At 46.8% G+C, this 19418-nt stretch overlaps 1 protein-coding gene across 13 annotated transcripts in view; it reads left to right on the top strand.

The window, feature by feature from the left end:
- NFIA (nuclear factor I A) overlaps window positions 1-19418 on the top strand; it is a 1239884-nt gene that overhangs the window by 1151188 nt on the left and 69278 nt on the right. For 3 of the 13 annotated variants that reach the window (XM_069642049.1, XM_069642054.1, XM_069642047.1), the window contains one exon: window positions 8291-8596. The exons of 3 other annotated variants lie outside the window; for them this stretch is intronic. In XM_069642049.1, coding sequence (XP_069498150.1) covers window positions 8291-8410 — 120 coding nt within the window. In that variant the 3' untranslated portion in view covers window positions 8411-8596. Of the gene's footprint in view, window positions 1-8290; window positions 8613-19418 lie in introns of those variants that run through there. 7 more of the 13 variants (XM_069642055.1, XM_069642052.1, XM_069642050.1 and 4 more) reach the window with 5 other exon arrangements.

Below are 19418 nucleotides of genomic sequence, written 5' to 3'. Positions count from 1 at the left end.
GACCTCCGTCGGTTAAACAAATACATCAAGGCGCAGAAATTCAGGATGGTCACCCTCCAGCATGTGCTGGGACAGTCTTTTCCCTTCCTGGACGACATCTGGGAAGAAGACATGGCTCTAATAAGAAACCCGACCAAGCGGTACCAGTTGGAAAAGAAGTACAGGGTTCCAGATTCAGCCCCGAAGGTGCTTAAGGTTGCAGCCCTCACCTGATTCAGTGGTCTAGGCCGCAGCAAGGCAGTGCTCAGTGGACCTGTCATCGGCAGCTATGGTACCTCTGGACCTTGAGGGGAAGAAGCTGGATGCAATGGGCAAGAGGATCATTTATACAGCGGCCTCTACCATCAAGGCAGCTAATGCCCTAGCCTTTTGGTTCCGAAACGACCGGGAACTATGGTTCAAGTGGGTGCCTATTCTGGTCTTCCTGGCCGAAGACAATATTGAGGCACTAGAACTCTTTCAGGAAGGGGAAGTGGCCATAGATCACACCATCACAGTGGCTGTGGACATCCCATACACAGGTTTCCACCAGATGGGGATTGGGGAGTCCCTGCGTCGTCATAGTTGGCTGAAGGCAACAAACTTCAGACCAGACATTCAAATGAAGGTGCTGGATATGCCATTTGACAGGGAGAACCTCTTCAGAAAGGCAGTTGACATGCCTTTGCAAACAATAAAGACCAACACAGAGATGGCACGCTCATGGGGAACTTTGCAGCAGCGATGATCCTTAAAGGGTCATAGTACACCGTATGGAAAACCTTCTCGCTCCTCCACACAAGAAGTGTACAGAGGACGCTCTCAAGGCAGCGGAGGCGCCGCCCGCAGTGCAGTGCTCTGACTCCCAAGCAGGCCTGTAACGGCCACCACTTATGCACCTCGGTGGGAGACCGGCTGGCGAAGTTCGTCAGCACGTGGGAAAAGATCACCACGGCCAGATGGATGCTGGACGCTCTCGAACAGGGGCACACTTTGGAGTTCCAATGCAGGTGTCCTCGTATCCTGCCGATTCGGCGGCAAGAACACAGACCACAGCTTCTGCAGGAGGTGCAGGCCATGTTGCAGAAGGGGGCAATAGAACCCGTCCCCAGCATCTCCAGTGCTCCGGAGTATACTCCAGATACTTTCTGGTTCGAAAGAAAACAGGGGTGTGGAGGCTGTTCCTAGATCTTCGTCACTCAACAAGTGCTTGACGTCCCAAAAGTTCTAGATGGTCAAGTTGCAACACATGCTCGGCCAGCTGGAGCAGGGAGATTTTCTAACGTTGTCGGATCTGGAGGACGCCTACTTCCACATCCCCATTCACAAGATATACTGCAAATTCCTACAATTGGTAGTTCAAGATCAGCATTACCAGTTCAAGGCTCTGCCTTTTGGCCTGCACTCAGTCCCAAGGGTGGCTGCACAGCTTCGTCTACGCCTACCTGGACGAATGGCTGTTGCATTCCCGCTCTCACACTCTGGCAGGCGAGTACACATCAAAGAATGTACGGCGGCTGACCAAGTTGGGGTTCTCCATAAAATATCTAAAGTCTTGCTTGACACCATCTCAGTTTGTGTTGTTTCTGGGTGCCCGACTCAACGCAGTGACTAGTCTAGCGTTGCCCTCGAGGAGAAGGTGAAAGCCATACAAGGCAAGGTACAGCGCTTGTCATTGGTTCAGACGGCAACGGTTCGGTCCATCAGGTCGCTGCTGTTCATGATATCCTCCTGTATCGGCCTTGTTCACCTGTGCAGACTTCACATGAGACCTCTCCAGGAGTTCCTGGATGCAGATAAGATCTCGTTCAATGAGGAGTTCCATCGGGCGATTGGGTGCTGGGTCGTATGGCCACATCTCCTCCAGGCAGCTCCATTTCAGGATCCTCCTTACCAGAAGACGGTCACAACGGATGCCTCTCTAGAAGGATGGTGAGCCCACACCGGACAGTTGTACGCCAGAGGCCTCTGGCAACTGGAAGAAAAGGACCTCCACATCAACACACTTTGGGATATATTCTGGGCCCTCAAGTATTTTCTCCTGTCGTGGAAGGGCAAGGTGGTGATGATCTTCACGGACAAAACCACCACCATGTTCCACATCCGGAAACGGGGGGAAGGGGAGACCCACTCACCAACGTCTTCCAAGGAGGCCCAGGACCTGTGGCAATGGGACGTTCATCAGGGCATGTTCCTCGTCCCGTTTCACCTAGCGGGAGTCAAGAACACCATTGTGGACTCGCTCAGCAGTGAACTGCGTTCTTGCCACGAGTGGGAACTTTATCAGGACCAGATCGATTTTCTGTTCAACAAATGGGGCCAGCCCCAGATTGATCTCTTTGTGACTATGGCGGACACCAATTGCCAGAAGTTCCCCATCAGGTTCTCTCAACCGAGTAGCATGGAAGATGCATTCTCGTTCCCATGCGAGGGACGGTTCCTGTACGCTGTCCCTCTGTTTCCACTCCCCTTACGTGTGATCAACACACTCACGTAGTGTCACTGCAGGATAATACTTGTCGATCCGGCGTGGCAAATCTGGTATCGGGACTTACATCTGTCAGTGGCCCAGTCCATCCAGCTGCTGCTGTCCCTGGACCTTATCCATCATGACCCGGCGTCCCTGAACCTGAGGGCATGGCTCCTGCAGCCCTAAAGTTTGAAGGTTATGCTTTACCCACAGAATGTAAGGATGTCCTGACCAGGGCCAGAGCCTCATCAATGTTGAAGTGCTACGGACATAAATGGAAACACTTCTCTGTGTTGTGCTGGACTCAGAAGATTAACGGCTCCGCAACTATTACCATACTTGCTTTCCTTGGCCAAAGCGGGACTGGCTCACGCCTCTATCAAGGTGCATCTTGCCACCATATCCAGGTACACCAGGTCCCCGGGCAGACCTTCTCTCTGGTCTCATAGACTTGTCAAGGAGTTCCCACTGGCTAAACTCATGGGAACCCACTTTGAACTTATGCATCAGGCTCTGCTCCTTGGCCAGGGAGATTCAGGCCCTATCTTGCAAGAAGCCGTACTTGTCTTTACATGCTTCAAAACTGGTACTGCGTACACACCCAACCTTTTTGCCAAAGGTACAGTCGGAATTCCACCTCAATGAACCTTTGGTGTTACCTTTTTTCTTCCCAAATCAGTCGTCACCAGAGGAAAGGGTCTTGCATTCGCTGGATGTTGCTCATGCCTTGAAGTTCTATGTAGCTACTCCACTAGAACCATCACAGCAACTACAGCATTTCTCTCTGGTGTGCCCCTGCTCGACATCTGCAGGGCTCCTACGTGGAGGTCCACGCACACCTTCATGAGTTTCTACTGCGTCGACAGGGATTCCAGGAATTAGTCCCGAGCCGGCCAAGCAGTGCTACGCAACCTGTTTGTTTAAGTCTGTTCCAGAGGGAGTGTTTATTGCTTCTGTTGAGCCTTGCCATCTCCCCTGGTTGTGTATATGTACTGCTGTGTAATCGTTATTCATGAGCATGTGAATCCATGTCAGACCCCATGCTGGAGAAGGTTTAAGTTACTTACCTGTAACTATTGTTCTCCAGCATGGGTCTGGCATGGATTCACATGTGAACCCTCCCGCCATCCCCTCTGTGACTGTTATTGGTTCATACTGCCAATATGTGCTTACCAAATCTGAAGATGGCCTCCAGGGGTGGTGCTTAGGGTGAGGACTGTCATTGGATGGGGGCAGTATGACCCAAAAGACAGTGATTGGTTTAGAGAAGAAATACAGTTTCAAAGTGAAAGTGAAACCTTTTTCTTTTACTGAGGATTCCCAGCCCAATGACAGGGAATATTCATGAGCATGTGAATCCATGGCAGACCCGTGCTTGAGAACAATAGTTAGAGGTAAGTAACGTAAACCTTTGGCACTACCCTTGCACTTACCTCTTGTATGGGTGTCCGTCAAGAATCCCTCCAAGCCAAAGCACTCTTTATATGGCAAGAGGGAACATTAAACTACACCAGAATGACGAGCTCTGCAGGCAATTTCCCTGGGAGGCAACCTCCCTCGCTCTCATAATAGTGAACACCCTTTTGTGGATTCACCCTACATTTGATTGCCCCTTTGCTTGAGCACCAGTATGTGTTTTTCAGGACTTTTCGGGGTCTAATGTCTATCTCCAACACATTGGAATGTTTTGTGTGACATCTTGTCCATACCATCATCACATGATCATTTCTCCTCCCACCATTGGTTTGACCCCCTGGGGTCTCATGTCTACCCCCTGCTCTGTGCAAACATGCCGTTAACTTTATTCCGGAGCGGACTAGCTACACCTTTGCTAGCCACCTACACTTCCTGCTGTCTACCTTCAGCCTTCTCCTATTATCTCAACCTATTCTCCCCCTGATCTTTTAACCCCACCTTTTCCTGATGTCTCCAACCAACCATCTCCAACTGTCTCATTTCAACTTTCGTCAGAAGACTCAAAACTTCTCGTTATGCCTCAAACCAACCTCATCCAGATTCCTCCTCCACCTTCTGTCTGAGACCTACCACCTCCAGATAATAACACACTCCTCCTCCTGCCTCAAACCAGTCTCCTCCAGACGACTACAACCAACTTCTTTTTTCTGTCCCCAATCGCCTCCTCTCTTCCTCAAAACCCCTTGCTCTACACCCTTGCTGCCAACTCCTTCCCCAAATACCCACAATGGTTGGCAGGGATTCTGAGTTTATATTGCCCTGTCACTACTCCACTGGGGTTAGACCTCCTGTGAGAGTCTATGCCTGTGGTTGTGAATGAGTGCAGGGGCTGGTACTGGCTTTGTCTATTTTATTTGCCCGTGTTTATTTTGGATGTTTTGGGCAGACCATGCCTTTTAAAGGCTCGCCTGCCATCTTGGATTTTAATTTCACTAATATTGAGCTTTCAGATTCCTCCGGCCTCCCAGAGAGTATCTTCTGTTTATAAGTGACCAGGAACCTATGCCAGCACTTCAGACTGTGTGGAAAGTGAGTGTGGCACTGTTTCCAGTGTGATCTCTCTTGGATTGCACTGCATGTCATTTAATGCAGCATCTTGTTGTAGAGTAGTCGCATTGGGTGAGTTTTATAGAGTGTCATGGTGTGCTAATGGAAAATCTGAGTAAACTTTTGCCGCAAAAAAATGTTGCGTGCGTCTGATGACTCATCAAGTGTCACTAACTGCGTATAAGAGTTCAGTTATTTTTAAAAAAAAAGTGTTTTTATAAAGGTCTCTTCTCCAGGAATATATAAAGTTCTCTTATTTGGGAAAGGGGAAAGCATTATGTTACTGAGTCCATACAGTTTGAGGTCCAGCTGTCTAGGCCCATAATCCACTAGCTTGGGGAACCGACCAGACCACTTGATCAACCTATTGGAGGTCTCCAGAGTTTGGTACGGGACATGTTCGCAGTACTGAGAAAGCAGCAGACTGAACAACAGTTCATGTTGGTAGCATTTGAAGGTTATTTATATGATGCATAACCAGTCTCCCTGTATGATACCTTTGATGTTAAATGAACATAGGCTTACTGTGTAAGATGTAACTACTTAAAGGGTCCGTCTGGTACCCAAAAAGAAGAGGACATCGTTTTTTGGAACAAAGGGGGAATATTGAGTACAGGCCCATTTTCTATCTAAGTTTTCTTCCCAAACTGCGTAACAGGGAAACTGGGAGGGGGAGCGGGATTTGATGGTTCTTTTGCATGACATGAGATTGGCTGCATTGTTTCTGCCTTAAGACACTTATGCAGATTTTTAAGGAATGTACATAATTGATGTAGAGTGACCAACTTCCATTACCAAGTCAGTGTACAGCTTTACGGGTTTTTGAACGATGCTCATCCCCAGTAGTATTTACTAAGATTATCGCATCACTGACTCTCTTGCAGGAAACGGGACATCATAGAGATGCCCCTTCTGAACTAGTAGCCCGCAGAATCTCCCATTTCAGAGTAAGCCCATGGCTGTCTTTAGGATCACGCATGTGCTTCAGAAAATGAATAGTTCATAACTTTAAAAAGAAACCCCTTTATATTTGCAGCTCTGTACATGCCTGTGCAAATCAGCTGCCTCCCAAAGGGCAAGCTAATTTCTGTCAAAGATGTTGATATCACATGTATTGCTTATGGTCCGCTGACTGCTTTATCTGCCGCATCTGCTGCTGTCTGCGGTTGCGCCGTGGGGCTCTGGTCGTTCCCCCAGAGCTCTCGCCGGTCTGGGCAGCGGGCAGCTGCGGGTGTCCATCGCGAGGTTCCTCCACTAAAAGCGTGGTTTGGTTGCTCAAGACTGCAGGTTACCGGAGATACCTGCGTGGCACTCAGCCGGCAGGGTGGACAGCTGGTGCGGTCTGCCTCTGCTGCTGGAGCTGTCCCTGGAAGAAGTGCAGGGCGTTTTGCGTGCTGGTTGTAGCGGTGAGCCTGGAGGGCTGTGCGCCGGGTTTAGGCTTAACTAGGTTGGCTTGTGTGGGAGACTTTGTAGACCATTTTTAAGCCATTATACGTTCTTTTATTTTCTTTTATTACCTGGGTTCCTGGATGTGCTGGACTGTTTTAATATTTTGCTTCACTCAATGTTAAGATTTTTTTGGAGATGCCGTTTTTTGTCTCGTAACTATTCATCATGTTACTTCACTCATCTTGACTGTTTTTTATGGATCACTAATTAATGTCCTCTTGCTGGTTTCTTTTCTTCTTTCTCTCTTTTGTATGCTGTTGTATTATGCCACCTTTGCAAGTATTGTACCAATTCATGAATTGTGTAAAGTGCCATGGCACAAAGCGCTATAAAAGCTAAATAAAAATACAAATATAAATACAAATGTAGACCTTGCACCCCAAAACTTTACATGCTTCACCGAGGGCAGTCATTAAATAGAGCAGAGTAACAAATTCCAATCCTGAAATGCAGTGTGGCCTTGTTACTACTTTTCACCCTGGCTTTCTTATTCCTGTTTGCAGTAGCAACAGCAAATAACCTCCGTAGCAGAAAACCTATACCTTTTGACACCTTCAGAGTGGGACCTCAGGAACTTAGCTATTTTGTTGTGTTAGCATTGCTTTGAATAAATTACGGTGGTTTCATTCTCTCATTTTGTGTTAAATCGGATACAATGTGTAATCATTGCTATAATCCATTCACAAAATTGTCCATGATATCGGCGGTGACTGGGACATGACCTAGTCTGATCTAATAAAATGCAGTTTAAGGTCGACTAGAAATCCTTCCCATTGTCCCATAAAGTCTGTTTACCCTGGCTGAGCTTGACCTCATTCATTCAGTCTTTTAGGGTCTCCCCTTCGATATGAGTTTCTGTATTCAGTTCATCTGACCCTTAAGACGTTAGGTAGTTACCATGAAGATGCTTCTCTACGAAGGAGTGAGCAAATGCTACCTTTCCGAGGTTAATCATTGTAGTTCCCATTAGTGCTTCTGTATCATCTAGGCACATGTCACTACTATTAGGCCGTAGACTGCCATTGTTAACTCTAGGTCAGTCTCCAGATCTCCAGACAGCCTACACACACCATCACTGTCATGGTTTTCACCAAACCATGCAAGCCAGATACTAACCTCCACACAAAAGGTGCTCTAAATACCCGCCTGTGGCAGATTTGATGGCAGCGGCTGATGCTGTGAAGTTACACATAGCAGCTCCTGTAAAATCCATTAAATGGGAAGGGTTACCAAAAAAAGCTGTCAAGTCATTGGCTGCTAAGGGTAGTTAACTAAACACAACCTTGAAGCAGTCTAAGGCCGTGACTTGCACCATTGCAGGTAATGCTTTTTAGATCCCCATGTACGTATTTCTCACTCCTGCCCTATGTGCTTTGATGGATCCACTTAACCTGGTCAAAGCAATATGAGAGGCTGTGCCGGCAGATGTTATGCCCTGTGTCAAAAACTGCCATGATACACAGTGTGTCACCAGCAGAGGGATGCTTGAAAGGCTTCCTGCCCAAAGATACATTATGCTGTCTTGTAAAAGCGTTACAATGGAAAATTGTATGTTGCAAAAACATGGATAAAAATTGCATATTTCAGCACACAAGAAAATTGAATTTGAGCGAAATTGGCAAGGTCACACATTTTAGGCCCATGATCACATTTACTATCTCATTGCGAAGGCACCTGAAAGCTGTTTGCTTCTTCTTACTAACGCAGTTCATTCAGCCTAGTAATTTACCTTTGCCTGTAAATTATTGAATCAACCTTTGCGAAAAATGTGATTTTGGCAAAATTGACAAAGTGACAATTCTAGGCCGATAGACGGAACTACTGTGATTGACCATGCATTCAATTGGCTGCTTTCTTTCTCTTACCCAGGCAGTCCAGCTTGTGAATCAGCTAGGTCCTCCTGCTCCGCTCCTTAGGCTCCTTCAGGAATGTTTCCTCCAGCTGCCTTTGTGGTCTGTGTGCCTGCATCTTATGCAGCTATCTATATAGAGAAATACGCCCATCCATGTTTCCTGGACGGCCAATCTTGACAAGTGGGCAGGATTGAATCACTCGTTTTGATCAGCTGTCCTTTCTCCAAAGGATAACCTGTTTTTTGCAATATAGTCTTCATTGCCATTGTTGTCCATCCATTTTAGCGGTTTTCATAAACTAGAGCATGCAATGAATCTGTTCAAAATAAAACCTGTTTAAGAAATACCCTTGCAATGAGTTTTCTGTTTCATAATAAAATGACAGTAGCTGATAATGTCCGATCAGCACACACTCATTGTGGTATTAAACCTGAAGCAATGTTGTCAGAATGTGATGCATACATGAGCAATACATGACATACATGTAGGTCTTCATTCTCTGTGCAGTCTGCATAGAAAATGTTCTTTTAATCCTAACTGAGGTTTTATGGCACTGTGAACACTTTCAATTGGTCATTTCCAGCTGACACATGTTTACTTCACCAGCATCAAATTCACTTGAACAAGATTGGTAACAGTGTGTGCGTTTTATTGGGGTTTGCAAGAAAGGCTTGTTGTCTAAACTCACATGTGTTTATATGCTTCTCTATATTATTGTTAAAACTTGACAAAGTCAATAAGCATGAATGCACATAGGTTCCAGGATTATAGCTTGCACTGTATTGTTAAGCTGTTCATGCGCCCCTGATCTCTCGCAATTGGCAAGTATTTGGATTGGATTAAGTCCTTTATCTCCCTTAATGCAGGAACTTCTCCAAGCTCCTGGCCAGTAATCAACCCCGTGTTCTAAGAAGCATGAGCTTGTTCCCAAGGCGAGTGCCTATCCTTCTGTTCCCTTCTGCCATTTGCCTGGTAAATCCTGTTTAGAGAAAGGTGGCTATGCAGTCTGCCCACTTGCTCAGGGAGCCCCCGCCATGCAATGCCCATAAAATGATGGTACTACCTGGTTACAAGATGGCAACAGCTAACAAATGGTGTGAGTACTTGGGCATATGATGGCAATCAGGGCCGGCCATAGGGCAGGCCGGGCGACTGCCCGGGGCACCACGCCCCCAAGGGCGCCATTAGCCCCCCCCCACCACGCCAGCTCGGGGGTGTCTTTCAAGGGCTCCCCCGAGCTGGCGTAGTGAGAAAAGGCGTGTCAGGCACGCTTTTGTTATTAAATGCGCCCGTGGCGGCAGGGCGCATTTAATAACAATAGGGTGCTGATATAAAGCATCAACACCCTATTCAGATAATTACCTCCCCGCTCGCTCAGACGCAGGAGCGAGGTGGTTTTCATTGGAATAGGGCGCTCATCAATTAGCATGAGCACCCTATTCCAGTGATTAACTTCCTGCCAGAACGGGGAGTTAGTAAAAAAAAGAAATTGACTCCCGATTGGCCAGGGGAGGGGGGCACATTTTAAACGTCCCGGAGCGCTGCAACCAATAAGGCCAGCCCTGATGGCAATAACTGGAAAATGCCTACCCAGCAGCTGTGAATAAGCCAAAACTGTTGACCGAAGCACTGCTCGTTTTGGTAAGGAGCCACAAAGAGCAAGAGAGTGGGTGCGAGTGAAGCCATTTTATTTGGCCAACTCAAACACAATCTGCTTGCAGGTGCTGAACACGGAAAGACTTGGGGATGGGGTCATGGGCGCTCTGGCAGTGCTTGTGAAATGCAAAGTAGTTTTCGCTAGGATTCTAGCGCTTGGTTCTTAAGCAGCAAAAGCAGCAACTGCCGCTTTCAGTAAATCAGACGGTCACGCTGGAGAGGCAGCATTGGGTGGCCTAAGCATCTTGGATGTTAATGGGCACACTCTGCTGGGTTCATGGGTGTTCTGTAGGCCGACGCCACACTACCCGGCTCCGCTTTAATTTGCCTTTGCTGGTGCCACCTCCTCCTTTCGCCGTTGCAGATAATGGTGTATTGAATCAGTCTGCCTGGCTGCTGCAGGAGGTCCCGGGTCGATGTATTGATTATTTCTGTCAGACTTCCTAGTACAGTAATTGTTGCAACAAAGAAGGCAGAGCAAGAACGTGTGCGCATGAGTAAAACAATAAAAGCTGTCTTCTCATCCTAAGCTATTTGGGCTTATAGATCTCCTTGTGTTTGCACAGCAAAAATCTCTTTCTTGAAGTTAATCAGCTCGTGCTGCTAAGTGTGGCAGTCCATGTGCGCCATCAGCGCGGCTGCTCTGGAGCCCATTGATTTCGCGCAGGTGCTGTAGAGCGGAACTCGCTCTGTATTCCGCCCCTAGTCCTCTGTCTGCTCTGGGTGAAGAGGCATCAGAATGATTGGCAGCGCGCCGCTCATATTCGATACAAATTGATATTTTTGGTGAAAGTTTTGAAAACCATTATTGACAACAATGTTGCTCCAATCTTCTTGACATCTAAGTGCAAACGCTGCTGTTTCAGTGCAGTACTTTTAAATGGTAGGATTTTCACACGCTTTCATATTTATTTATTCATTTATTTACACTTTGGTGGGGAAATACCCACTTCCAGTTACGTGTTATATCGCCTGTGCACTATCTTCATTGCCGCCACCACCCCACTTTTCTGCTTTAAAAAGGAAATTTACTTGGTGGAGAGTCACCTAGTATATAAATGTTCACAGCAATTCTCCAGCGTACTCTGTATGTCGCCAATCCAGGGGTTCAACAGATGATTCCACTTCTTCAGATGCACTCGCCAGACTCAGACAACAGACTTTGCCGGGACTTCTGCGCGCGCGCTGGTGCGCACAGCTGTCTATATTTGTACGTTCTTTCACAGGGGGGAGGGGCCACACTCTGTATGCCGCCAATCCAGGGGTTCAACACGTGATTCCACTTCTTCAGATGCACTTGCCAGACTCAGACAACAGACTTTGCAGGGACTACGCCATGCGTGCGCCCACTTTTCAAGATTGTTATGCCCCTGCAACAAAAAAAAAACGGAAGCCATTTGCAATATTGAGCTAACATCTTTCACCCACGGCTTGCATTTTCAAAGATAAAAAATAAATAAAAAGATTCTTGGCAAATGCGAGTTTGGTGTCCCTAACGCTCTGTGCTTTGTGCGTGCGCCTCGGACATCAACATGCCTGGCACATGTTCAGCATTGTGTGCAGTGTGCTGGGAAGACCTGAGAATTCTATCATTGTCCTCAGTGGGCACCGCAGATTGCTGCCTTTGAACACAAGGAGGGTCTCTTATTAAGGTGCTGGTCACGTCAGAATACTGCCTGGGGTCTGCACAGTATTTTATGTGGCCTACCAAAACGAGCCTGGGCATGGCCTGGGTGCAGCAATTAGGCGGCAACACTTAAATGATTTGAATGCCTCCTGTTAGGCCACACCCCCGTAAGAACCCTGGTGCGATTTTGCAAAAGGGCTATGGCCTAACGGGGCATTCAAATCAGGTGAGTAGTGCTGACCCATTGCTGCAACGACCCACTCCCCCCCAACCCCCCCCTGCCAGGCACCATTTTACATCAATCACCCTCGCAACTGGGCATAAGGGTGGTGATCCCTGCATTTCTAATGAATGGGGTGCCTTGGAGGAGGGTGTTGCAGCAATGAAAAGGCAGGCGAGGCTTTTTATCTGTACAGCCTGAAGCGCTGCGTATTCCTGGGCTGGCATTAGCATGGGACATTGGGGAGCACTGGCACAGCCCTATCTCAGACACAATTGTTGACCCCCGCCCACTTAAAGCCTTGGTTCTGTGGCCTGTGTGTGCATTTGGCAGGGATCGGGAACCCGGTGTTGCTCTTACTAACCCACTCTCCTATGAACCTCATCTGAAACAAGGTCACAGGGAGTGGGTAGGTGAGAGTACCGGGACCATAAAATGCTCGTACAAGTCAATACTGGCAAATATTGTTAATATGGGCTGTAAAATGAACCTATTCAAACCTTTTTCTTTTTAATATTCGGTACTGGGTGAAAACGTCACTGTGAATAAAATACACTGACTTGCTATTAGGCGGAATTATAATGGACATTTTGATTGAGAAAATTACAGAAACCATTCCACTTTCAATGTGGAATTACCTGCGTTACAGACCCTTTCAAGTCAACAACAGGGCTGCTTTCTCTAGATGGATACAGACAGTATTTCATGATTTCAAAATTCCTGATCTCAAAATTGCAATCTGTTAAAATATGAGCTCAGAGATCATGCCTTCTTTCACATCCCCACACTAGAGCTATACTGAATGACTTAAAATAGTTCCATTCATTTGCGTCCCTTCATTTTGCCCTGTGCAGCCTTCCCTGGCAAGGCGCAGGGCCTTCTTCTAGTTTGCCTTGCAGTGCGCGTCTTTGCGCTCTTGCCTCCATCGTTATGGTTCCCCTCAGCGGATAACCTTGTGCCTGGCTTCTGTAAAAGGTGCGCCAAGAGACGGAGAAAGCAGAGCTGTACTCTTCCATTTGACGACGTTTTCACAGTAGGCTTGTGCAAAGGCTGTGGCAGGGAATACTCTTGGCATAGCTGACATTTTGGACATATCACAATAGTGAATTAATATGCAAGACTGACTTTATTAATTCATACGTCAACGCATTTATAACCATGCAAGGAAGGGAATATTGTCATGTAACCCTTTTATGCTTATTTTTGGAGAAATATTCAAGGTCCTCAAAACGGCGAAGGCCTTTTAGGCGCTAGGATGCTGGAAAACCGGGAGGGGTGCATAGCAAGTCCCCTCAATAAAAGCGGCGTTGGAGGCATGGCGTATGTGCTGCATGCAGTGTGGCTAGAAAATAGCGTTATGGGAGAAGTGAAATAGTGCCTCCACCGAGCGTTGAGTTGGAGCTAGAAGCAGCTACGTGGAAATAACGTAGCTAATGGCAATTAGGCGGAATTACACTACAGAGATAAAATGCACGACCAGCTGTGTGTCAAGCATTGTTCAGGCCTATAATGTAACGGTGCACAGTAACCCATCTACACGAGGATCCTGTGAAGCACCTACATTTCATTCATTGAATGCATGCATCCTTCTTGGGGGCACCGGGCATCATTTAAGTTCTTTTCCGCTGCTTCAGCAGAAGATACCAAGCAAATTGGTGGCATGCCAGCACAGCATATACTCACTAAAGCGGCCCCTCACCACAAGTGCCTTTTTATTTATTTTTATATATTTATTTATGTGTACTGTGCGAAGGCCCGCAGACAGCAGGGCGCAACAGTGAGACGAAGACAGACAGTAAGACAAACTGTGTTCACAGGACACTTAAGGGTGCCAGAACATGTAGAGCCGTTCTCAGCCGAAGGGTGACAACAGATCACCATAGGCGTTTATTTGAACAGGAAGGTTTTTCGTTTCTTTCAAAGGGCTACCTCAGCTTACTGTAGCCTACACTTAGTGTCTACATTCTCAGAAGCCCATACCAAATAAAGGACAGGCATTTTGAAGAGATGTTTTACCCTTACCCTGCAAAACAGAAGGTGGAAGAGTGTTGCTGCTAAGGGGCTTCTGGTGTAAGCCACACCCTACATGAACACGAATGAGGGGGTGGTCTTGTGTTGCCCACAACCTCTGTGAAACTTAAACATTGGGAATTATTTTCTACCTCTGAACCCACTATATACTTGACAATCTCTGCGCCCAAGGTCAGCCGAATCCTTTACTCTCGTCCTTTCTGTAGTCAGTCTGTGAAGTCTAGAATTAACCAGTGCCACAAATTAAACAAACGCTGTCCATGGGCAAAGCTGGACATACTATCCTTCCTGAAAGACTCTCTAGAATTGCTCAAAAGTCGGGTAAAGTTCTGTGTTGAATGTTAGGGACAGCCTTCCTGCCTGGGGAGGGAGCGCTGGGAACTTTACAAAGGAAACATCCTAGGTCCAGGGATACATTCTGATACCCTTTACCAAAACCAATTGGGCCTTACAGGCTCCCGTCCCCAATTGCCCATGTCCCAGGGACTCCAGTGTCGGTTCCAATAGTCTGTCCCGTCATTGGTTCCTTCAACTGCCCGTCAACTATGGATCCTCCCACATTACACAAATCCCTAGTATAGAACTGCCTCCCAAGCTCAGGAATAGGTCATCAAAGTCCAGGCAGGCTAACGTGTACAACTCAATGGTGGCGCAGCCCAAGACTTGAGAATACAGGACATGTAACCTCCTGTCTCTTAGCAGCACAGATCTCGGAGGTAAAGCATGAAACGGTCACTGAAGAAATGAGCTGCGGCTTGCCCCAAAAGGAGGTGTGTGCTAGAGGCAGATCATTCAAAAGTCATCAATTTATAGATACGCTAGATGAAGGCAGGTCTCCTCTGGGTTTGCTCTCAATTGAATTTCCTGGTTAAAAACCTCTGCTTAGTTTTCTAAAGCATAGGTCTAGATGACCCGATGAGCTCATTGTCATTCACAAAACACAACTTCTCTCAGTAAAGGTTCTTAGTCAGGCCAATCAGAAATGCTCGGAGCAGTTTGCAATACTGCGCAAACTCTCCCATTCCCTTCTTTAGATCTTTTACTGGGAGTAATCCTGTGAGCAAATCATAAATGATCTTAAGCTCATGGCGGGCACATGCAAACCTCTACTGTTCTCCTGCAATAGGTGTATGCAGCTCAGGGATTTCACAATAATTGACTTCCTGCAGGATGTCAGTCTTTGTGAAAGGCAGTAGTGACTCTGTCGCAATGTACCATTCTAAACTCCTGAACCAATTGTAACGGCATACAATGCAGCTTTGTATTGGCCCTGATTGGATGAATGTGACCCTCATGAAATGGGCCTGTTGGTACCTCACATTCTTGGACACGAGGCTGTCACGATATACACCCACCTCCTGTGTAAGCAAAGAGATGGCAGCACAACTATCCACTTCAGGGATGGAGAATGTGTTTCTAACTAAAGGTTTACAAACGGCCACTCTCCGAATCTTTTGGACTACGACTCCCATGGTCCCTTACCATTGACTGTTGCCTAGGGGGTTGTAGTCCAAAGCATCTAGAGAGCCAAAGATCACAGGCCCCTATACTAGACAAACGTGTGGAGGATAAGAGAAACAGAGATTATAAGACTCTATTTTGGGGAGCAGGCATTGCCACAGTATATCTACCAAGACGCCGTCTAATGAGCCTCGAATAAGAGACAGATTTGCTACGCTAGATGGCTGGTCCATTATGCCATCAATCATAGCTAATGTCATTTTAATATATATATTTTGAGTTTCTGAGCAAAATGGACCACAATGATCCGGAAATTGTACCAAACCTGGCACAGTGCATTTAGAAGGAAGTGCAGTTTTTTTTGCATGAAACAAAGTGCAGTTTTTACCAAACATCTAGTAATTAACTTGTTTTGTTCCTAATTAGTTCATTGAAACTCTGGGAAATGGATCGAATAACCCTATATATGTGCTTAGATTTAGTTTAATTTGTAGATAAGCTGTGAAAAGCAGCGTGTCTGTAAATGTAAACTGAGTCTTTCTACTGCCACTACCTTATCACATTTTTCAGCAGCTTAACCCCCACCGCCCCCCATACTGTACCTCTCTTCACAAGCAGGTTTCGAGCGCTGGCCTAAGTGTAATGGCTGGAATGCATGTGTTATGAAAAACCAGGAAGCAAGCCTTTCTTGTTGGAAGTTTTAGAAAATGTAATCATTGTTGAACTATTCTCTCTGAGCTGCCTTGCCCGCGGGGGTCTTGGGCTGCCAATAGGCCGGTTCTTTAGGACCCCCTTGGCGCAGTCCCCTGCTGGATCAGGTGCACTGGTGCCGCGGCCCTTTGATGTCGCGAGAGAATGAAAGGAAGGCCTAATAAAGGGGAGCAGCGGATGAAGCACGAGACACTCTGTAAGCCCCCGGAGCAGCAGCCGCAGCGTCAATATCCCCTAAGCTGCTTTTAGACCCCTGTACAATGGTCTGCGCTTTGTGTCCAGTGAATGGGGTGAGGTGGGTCCTGGAAGGGCAGCGCAGAAGGCCGTTTCATGCTAGGCCCATGTTCTCTCTAAGAAAACGGCACTCTTTTTAGCTTATATTTTCTACTGTTTTGGGCTGAGCTGTTTTAATGTAGTTGTCAAGTTTTCCAGCCGACACACCTCGTGGAATGGCATCGTTTTGACAGTGTTTCCATACACGAGTTGAATCATTTAAAGTGCGGGGACGGTAAAGGAAGAGTCAGGAGAAGGGCACTCTTGGCGTTGATCCGAGTCATAAGTCTTGGAAGCTCAGTCCCGTCCTGTACGCAGATCTTCTGCTGTTGTAGACGGTCATTAGGGTAACAATTCATTGTAGAGTTTGAGCAGAGAAAGTGCAGATTTGTTTTGCATAACTTGTTAAAATCATTTGCAGTATCAAAAATGGATGCCTCGAGGCATATTACCAGTTTTCTTTCATGGAGGGATTGCTCAGGGGCAGCATTGGGTTCGATCCCCAGCCAGCGCCTCAGAGGCTGGAGACGTCTTGCACACTATAAATCACCAATAAAAAAAAAGCGTCCGGACACCGGCTACTTTTACCAGGGTGCTTTATTAATAACTCATGACTGGAGCCCAATCCTTATGATGTTGCCTGTCAATCAAAGGGTCTAAATGTGGAAGGCATGAGACACAAACACATACGGCTCACGGTCACCTCAAATGGCCTGTGCAGCGGTCAACAAACCTGTAAAAAATAACAAGCATTGGTTGTCATATGTTAGGGGCAGCCTCAAATGCCCCAATTAAGTGAAACCTCGAATGCTCCAATCAGACCAGCATATGCCTGGCATAGTCACCATGTGCTGTGGTATAACCAGACACAGTGCAGGTGCTGTGATCCTACGCTAAGTGCATCCTTGAATGCCCCAATGAGACCAGGATATATGCCTGGCATAGTCACCACATGCTACGGTCTAACGGACGCTGTGCAGGTGCTCTGATCCTCTCCTAAGTGCATTCTCGAATGCCGCAATCAGACCAGCATATGACTGGCATAGTCACCACATGCAACGGTATGACTGGATGCCGTGTAAGTGCTGTGATCCTCTGCTAAGTACATCCTCGAATGCCCCAATCAGACCAGCCTATGACTGGCATGGTCACCATGTGATGTGGTATAACCAGACACAGTGCAGGTGCTGTGATCCTACGCTAAGTGCATCCTTGAATGCCCCAATCAGACCAGCCTATGACTGGCATAGTTACCACATGCTACGGTATGACTGGATGCCATGCAGGTGCTGTGAACCTATGCTAAGTGCATCCTCAAATAATGCCTACTATATTCACTCTGTGTAAGGAAGTGTGTATTCTCAGCCGATCCTCTGCGAGTAAGGGAAATTAAAAAACACAGCGAGGGCTTGAAAAGTAAAGAAATGGGCGCCAGAGGTGAGCAACTGAATGAAATGTTACTGGACCAATGAGTTCACATTTCAGTGTTTACTTGTTTTGCTAGGTCCACTGCTCTATAGCTCCCTGGCATTGGAACCTTTGCTCGGTAGGTTAGACTTAACCCACACACACCTTGATGCTGCAGGCGATCAATGCCGTGAGGATCTCAAGCTTCAACCTCGGTCATCCACCAACCCGTGGCTGTACACTGTGTACATCAACCAATGGCAGACGACCACACGCAGCTGCCATTTCCTACATTATCTGTCCAGCTCCACCATCTTCCACTCGACTTAGTTTCCTGCTCTGCCTTTGCTTTTCAAGAATGGATATATGCACTGTGAACTCCTAGCTAAATAGATGCTTACTCATACTGCATTTTCCATCCTGCCTCTCTGTGTTGGAGTGGTTAGAGGGTTGTGCTTGCGTGTCACGAGTGCATCATGAAGTGTCAAATGTGGGTATGAGTTGTTTGCTATTTTCCAGTTGGGCAGTTAGATTGTGGTAGAGGCTGTACCGATGAATTGGACCCAAGTAATTGAACAGTAACTGAAAATCGTAAATAAATGCACCTGGCCTGGAGCGTCACTCAGAGCCACCTCTGTAACCCGATATCCGGATTATATTAACATAACCATCTAGTTTGTATTTGTCCCGGGCTGCCGCAACACCGTACTTCCTACCCTGTCTCCAGGCGTTGATCTTAGTTCTCGAATGTATGGCATAGTCCTAGTTCATTAGATATTGATGGCAGGCATGGCCCTTGCCCTTCCGAACCATTCATGTCTTTGCTTGCTGCACCACCAATCCTCTTCTTGAGCTCTAGCTCTGACTTTGCTGTACCGTTATGAATCTGGAGGCATGCAGAATGTCCAAACTTCTCCACGTCCAGCCGGGAGGGCACGCGGCGTGCTGACTCTTGGCACATCCTTTTTTATTTTTGTTTCATTTGTTGATAGATGTTCCTAAACAGTATTGTATTTTATCTGCGCTGTTAAGACCCCTCCACCACACGCCCTGAAGGCACGTGCTGAGGATATCATAATGCAAAAAAGGTCTTTGTTTAATCAACCAACAACTGTCAGGGGCGGGCACCTTCAATTGAAACTGCGGCAGATGGAAGCCAAACTTAGCTGTCTGCTGCGATGCACCACTCATGGATTTAATTCTGACTACGAGATGCATGTTTTTCTGTGAATTTGGCCTGTATTGGAATGCTAATCTGCATTTACTTCTGTTTAACTGTTTTGATTTGCCTATCAATTAATTCTTAGCTATTGGCAGTAATTAGGTGCTTTATCACTTACACTCAGCCATATGTGTTGATGTGGCCAGCTATCACTGTGGCAACTCCCCCATGCTTCTTCACTCGCCGGCACTCGTTTGCAATCAGTGCTTACCCACTTGGTTTAATTATTCACCAACACTTTGTCGACATTTGATTGTTTCTCCTATCTGCCTGCTGACCGCAGTCATGCTTGTAGCACCCCGGTCCCTTGTCGACATAATTCGTCATCCTTGCGATTTTGTTGAATTTTCTTTTGTGTTCTATTTATTGACACTGATTTCCACTCAACCGTGTTGCGTTCAAAGACTTCGATTTTGTATTAGTTATTGAATATTTGCGTGAATAATGAGTAGTATCTAATTATTAGTCACCCGTTACATGTACGTGGCGATCACGGTCACGCACACAGTACCTCGGCTCTTGGTTGACATAATAAG

Source organism: Ambystoma mexicanum, chromosome 1q (genome assembly GCF_040938575.1).
Source record: "Ambystoma mexicanum isolate Mex_15411 chromosome 1q, UKY_AmexF1_1, whole genome shotgun sequence".
In the NCBI taxonomy this organism is placed as follows: Eukaryota; Metazoa; Chordata; class Amphibia; order Caudata; family Ambystomatidae; genus Ambystoma; species Ambystoma mexicanum.
This window is presented reverse-complemented; position numbering and strand designations above follow the sequence as displayed.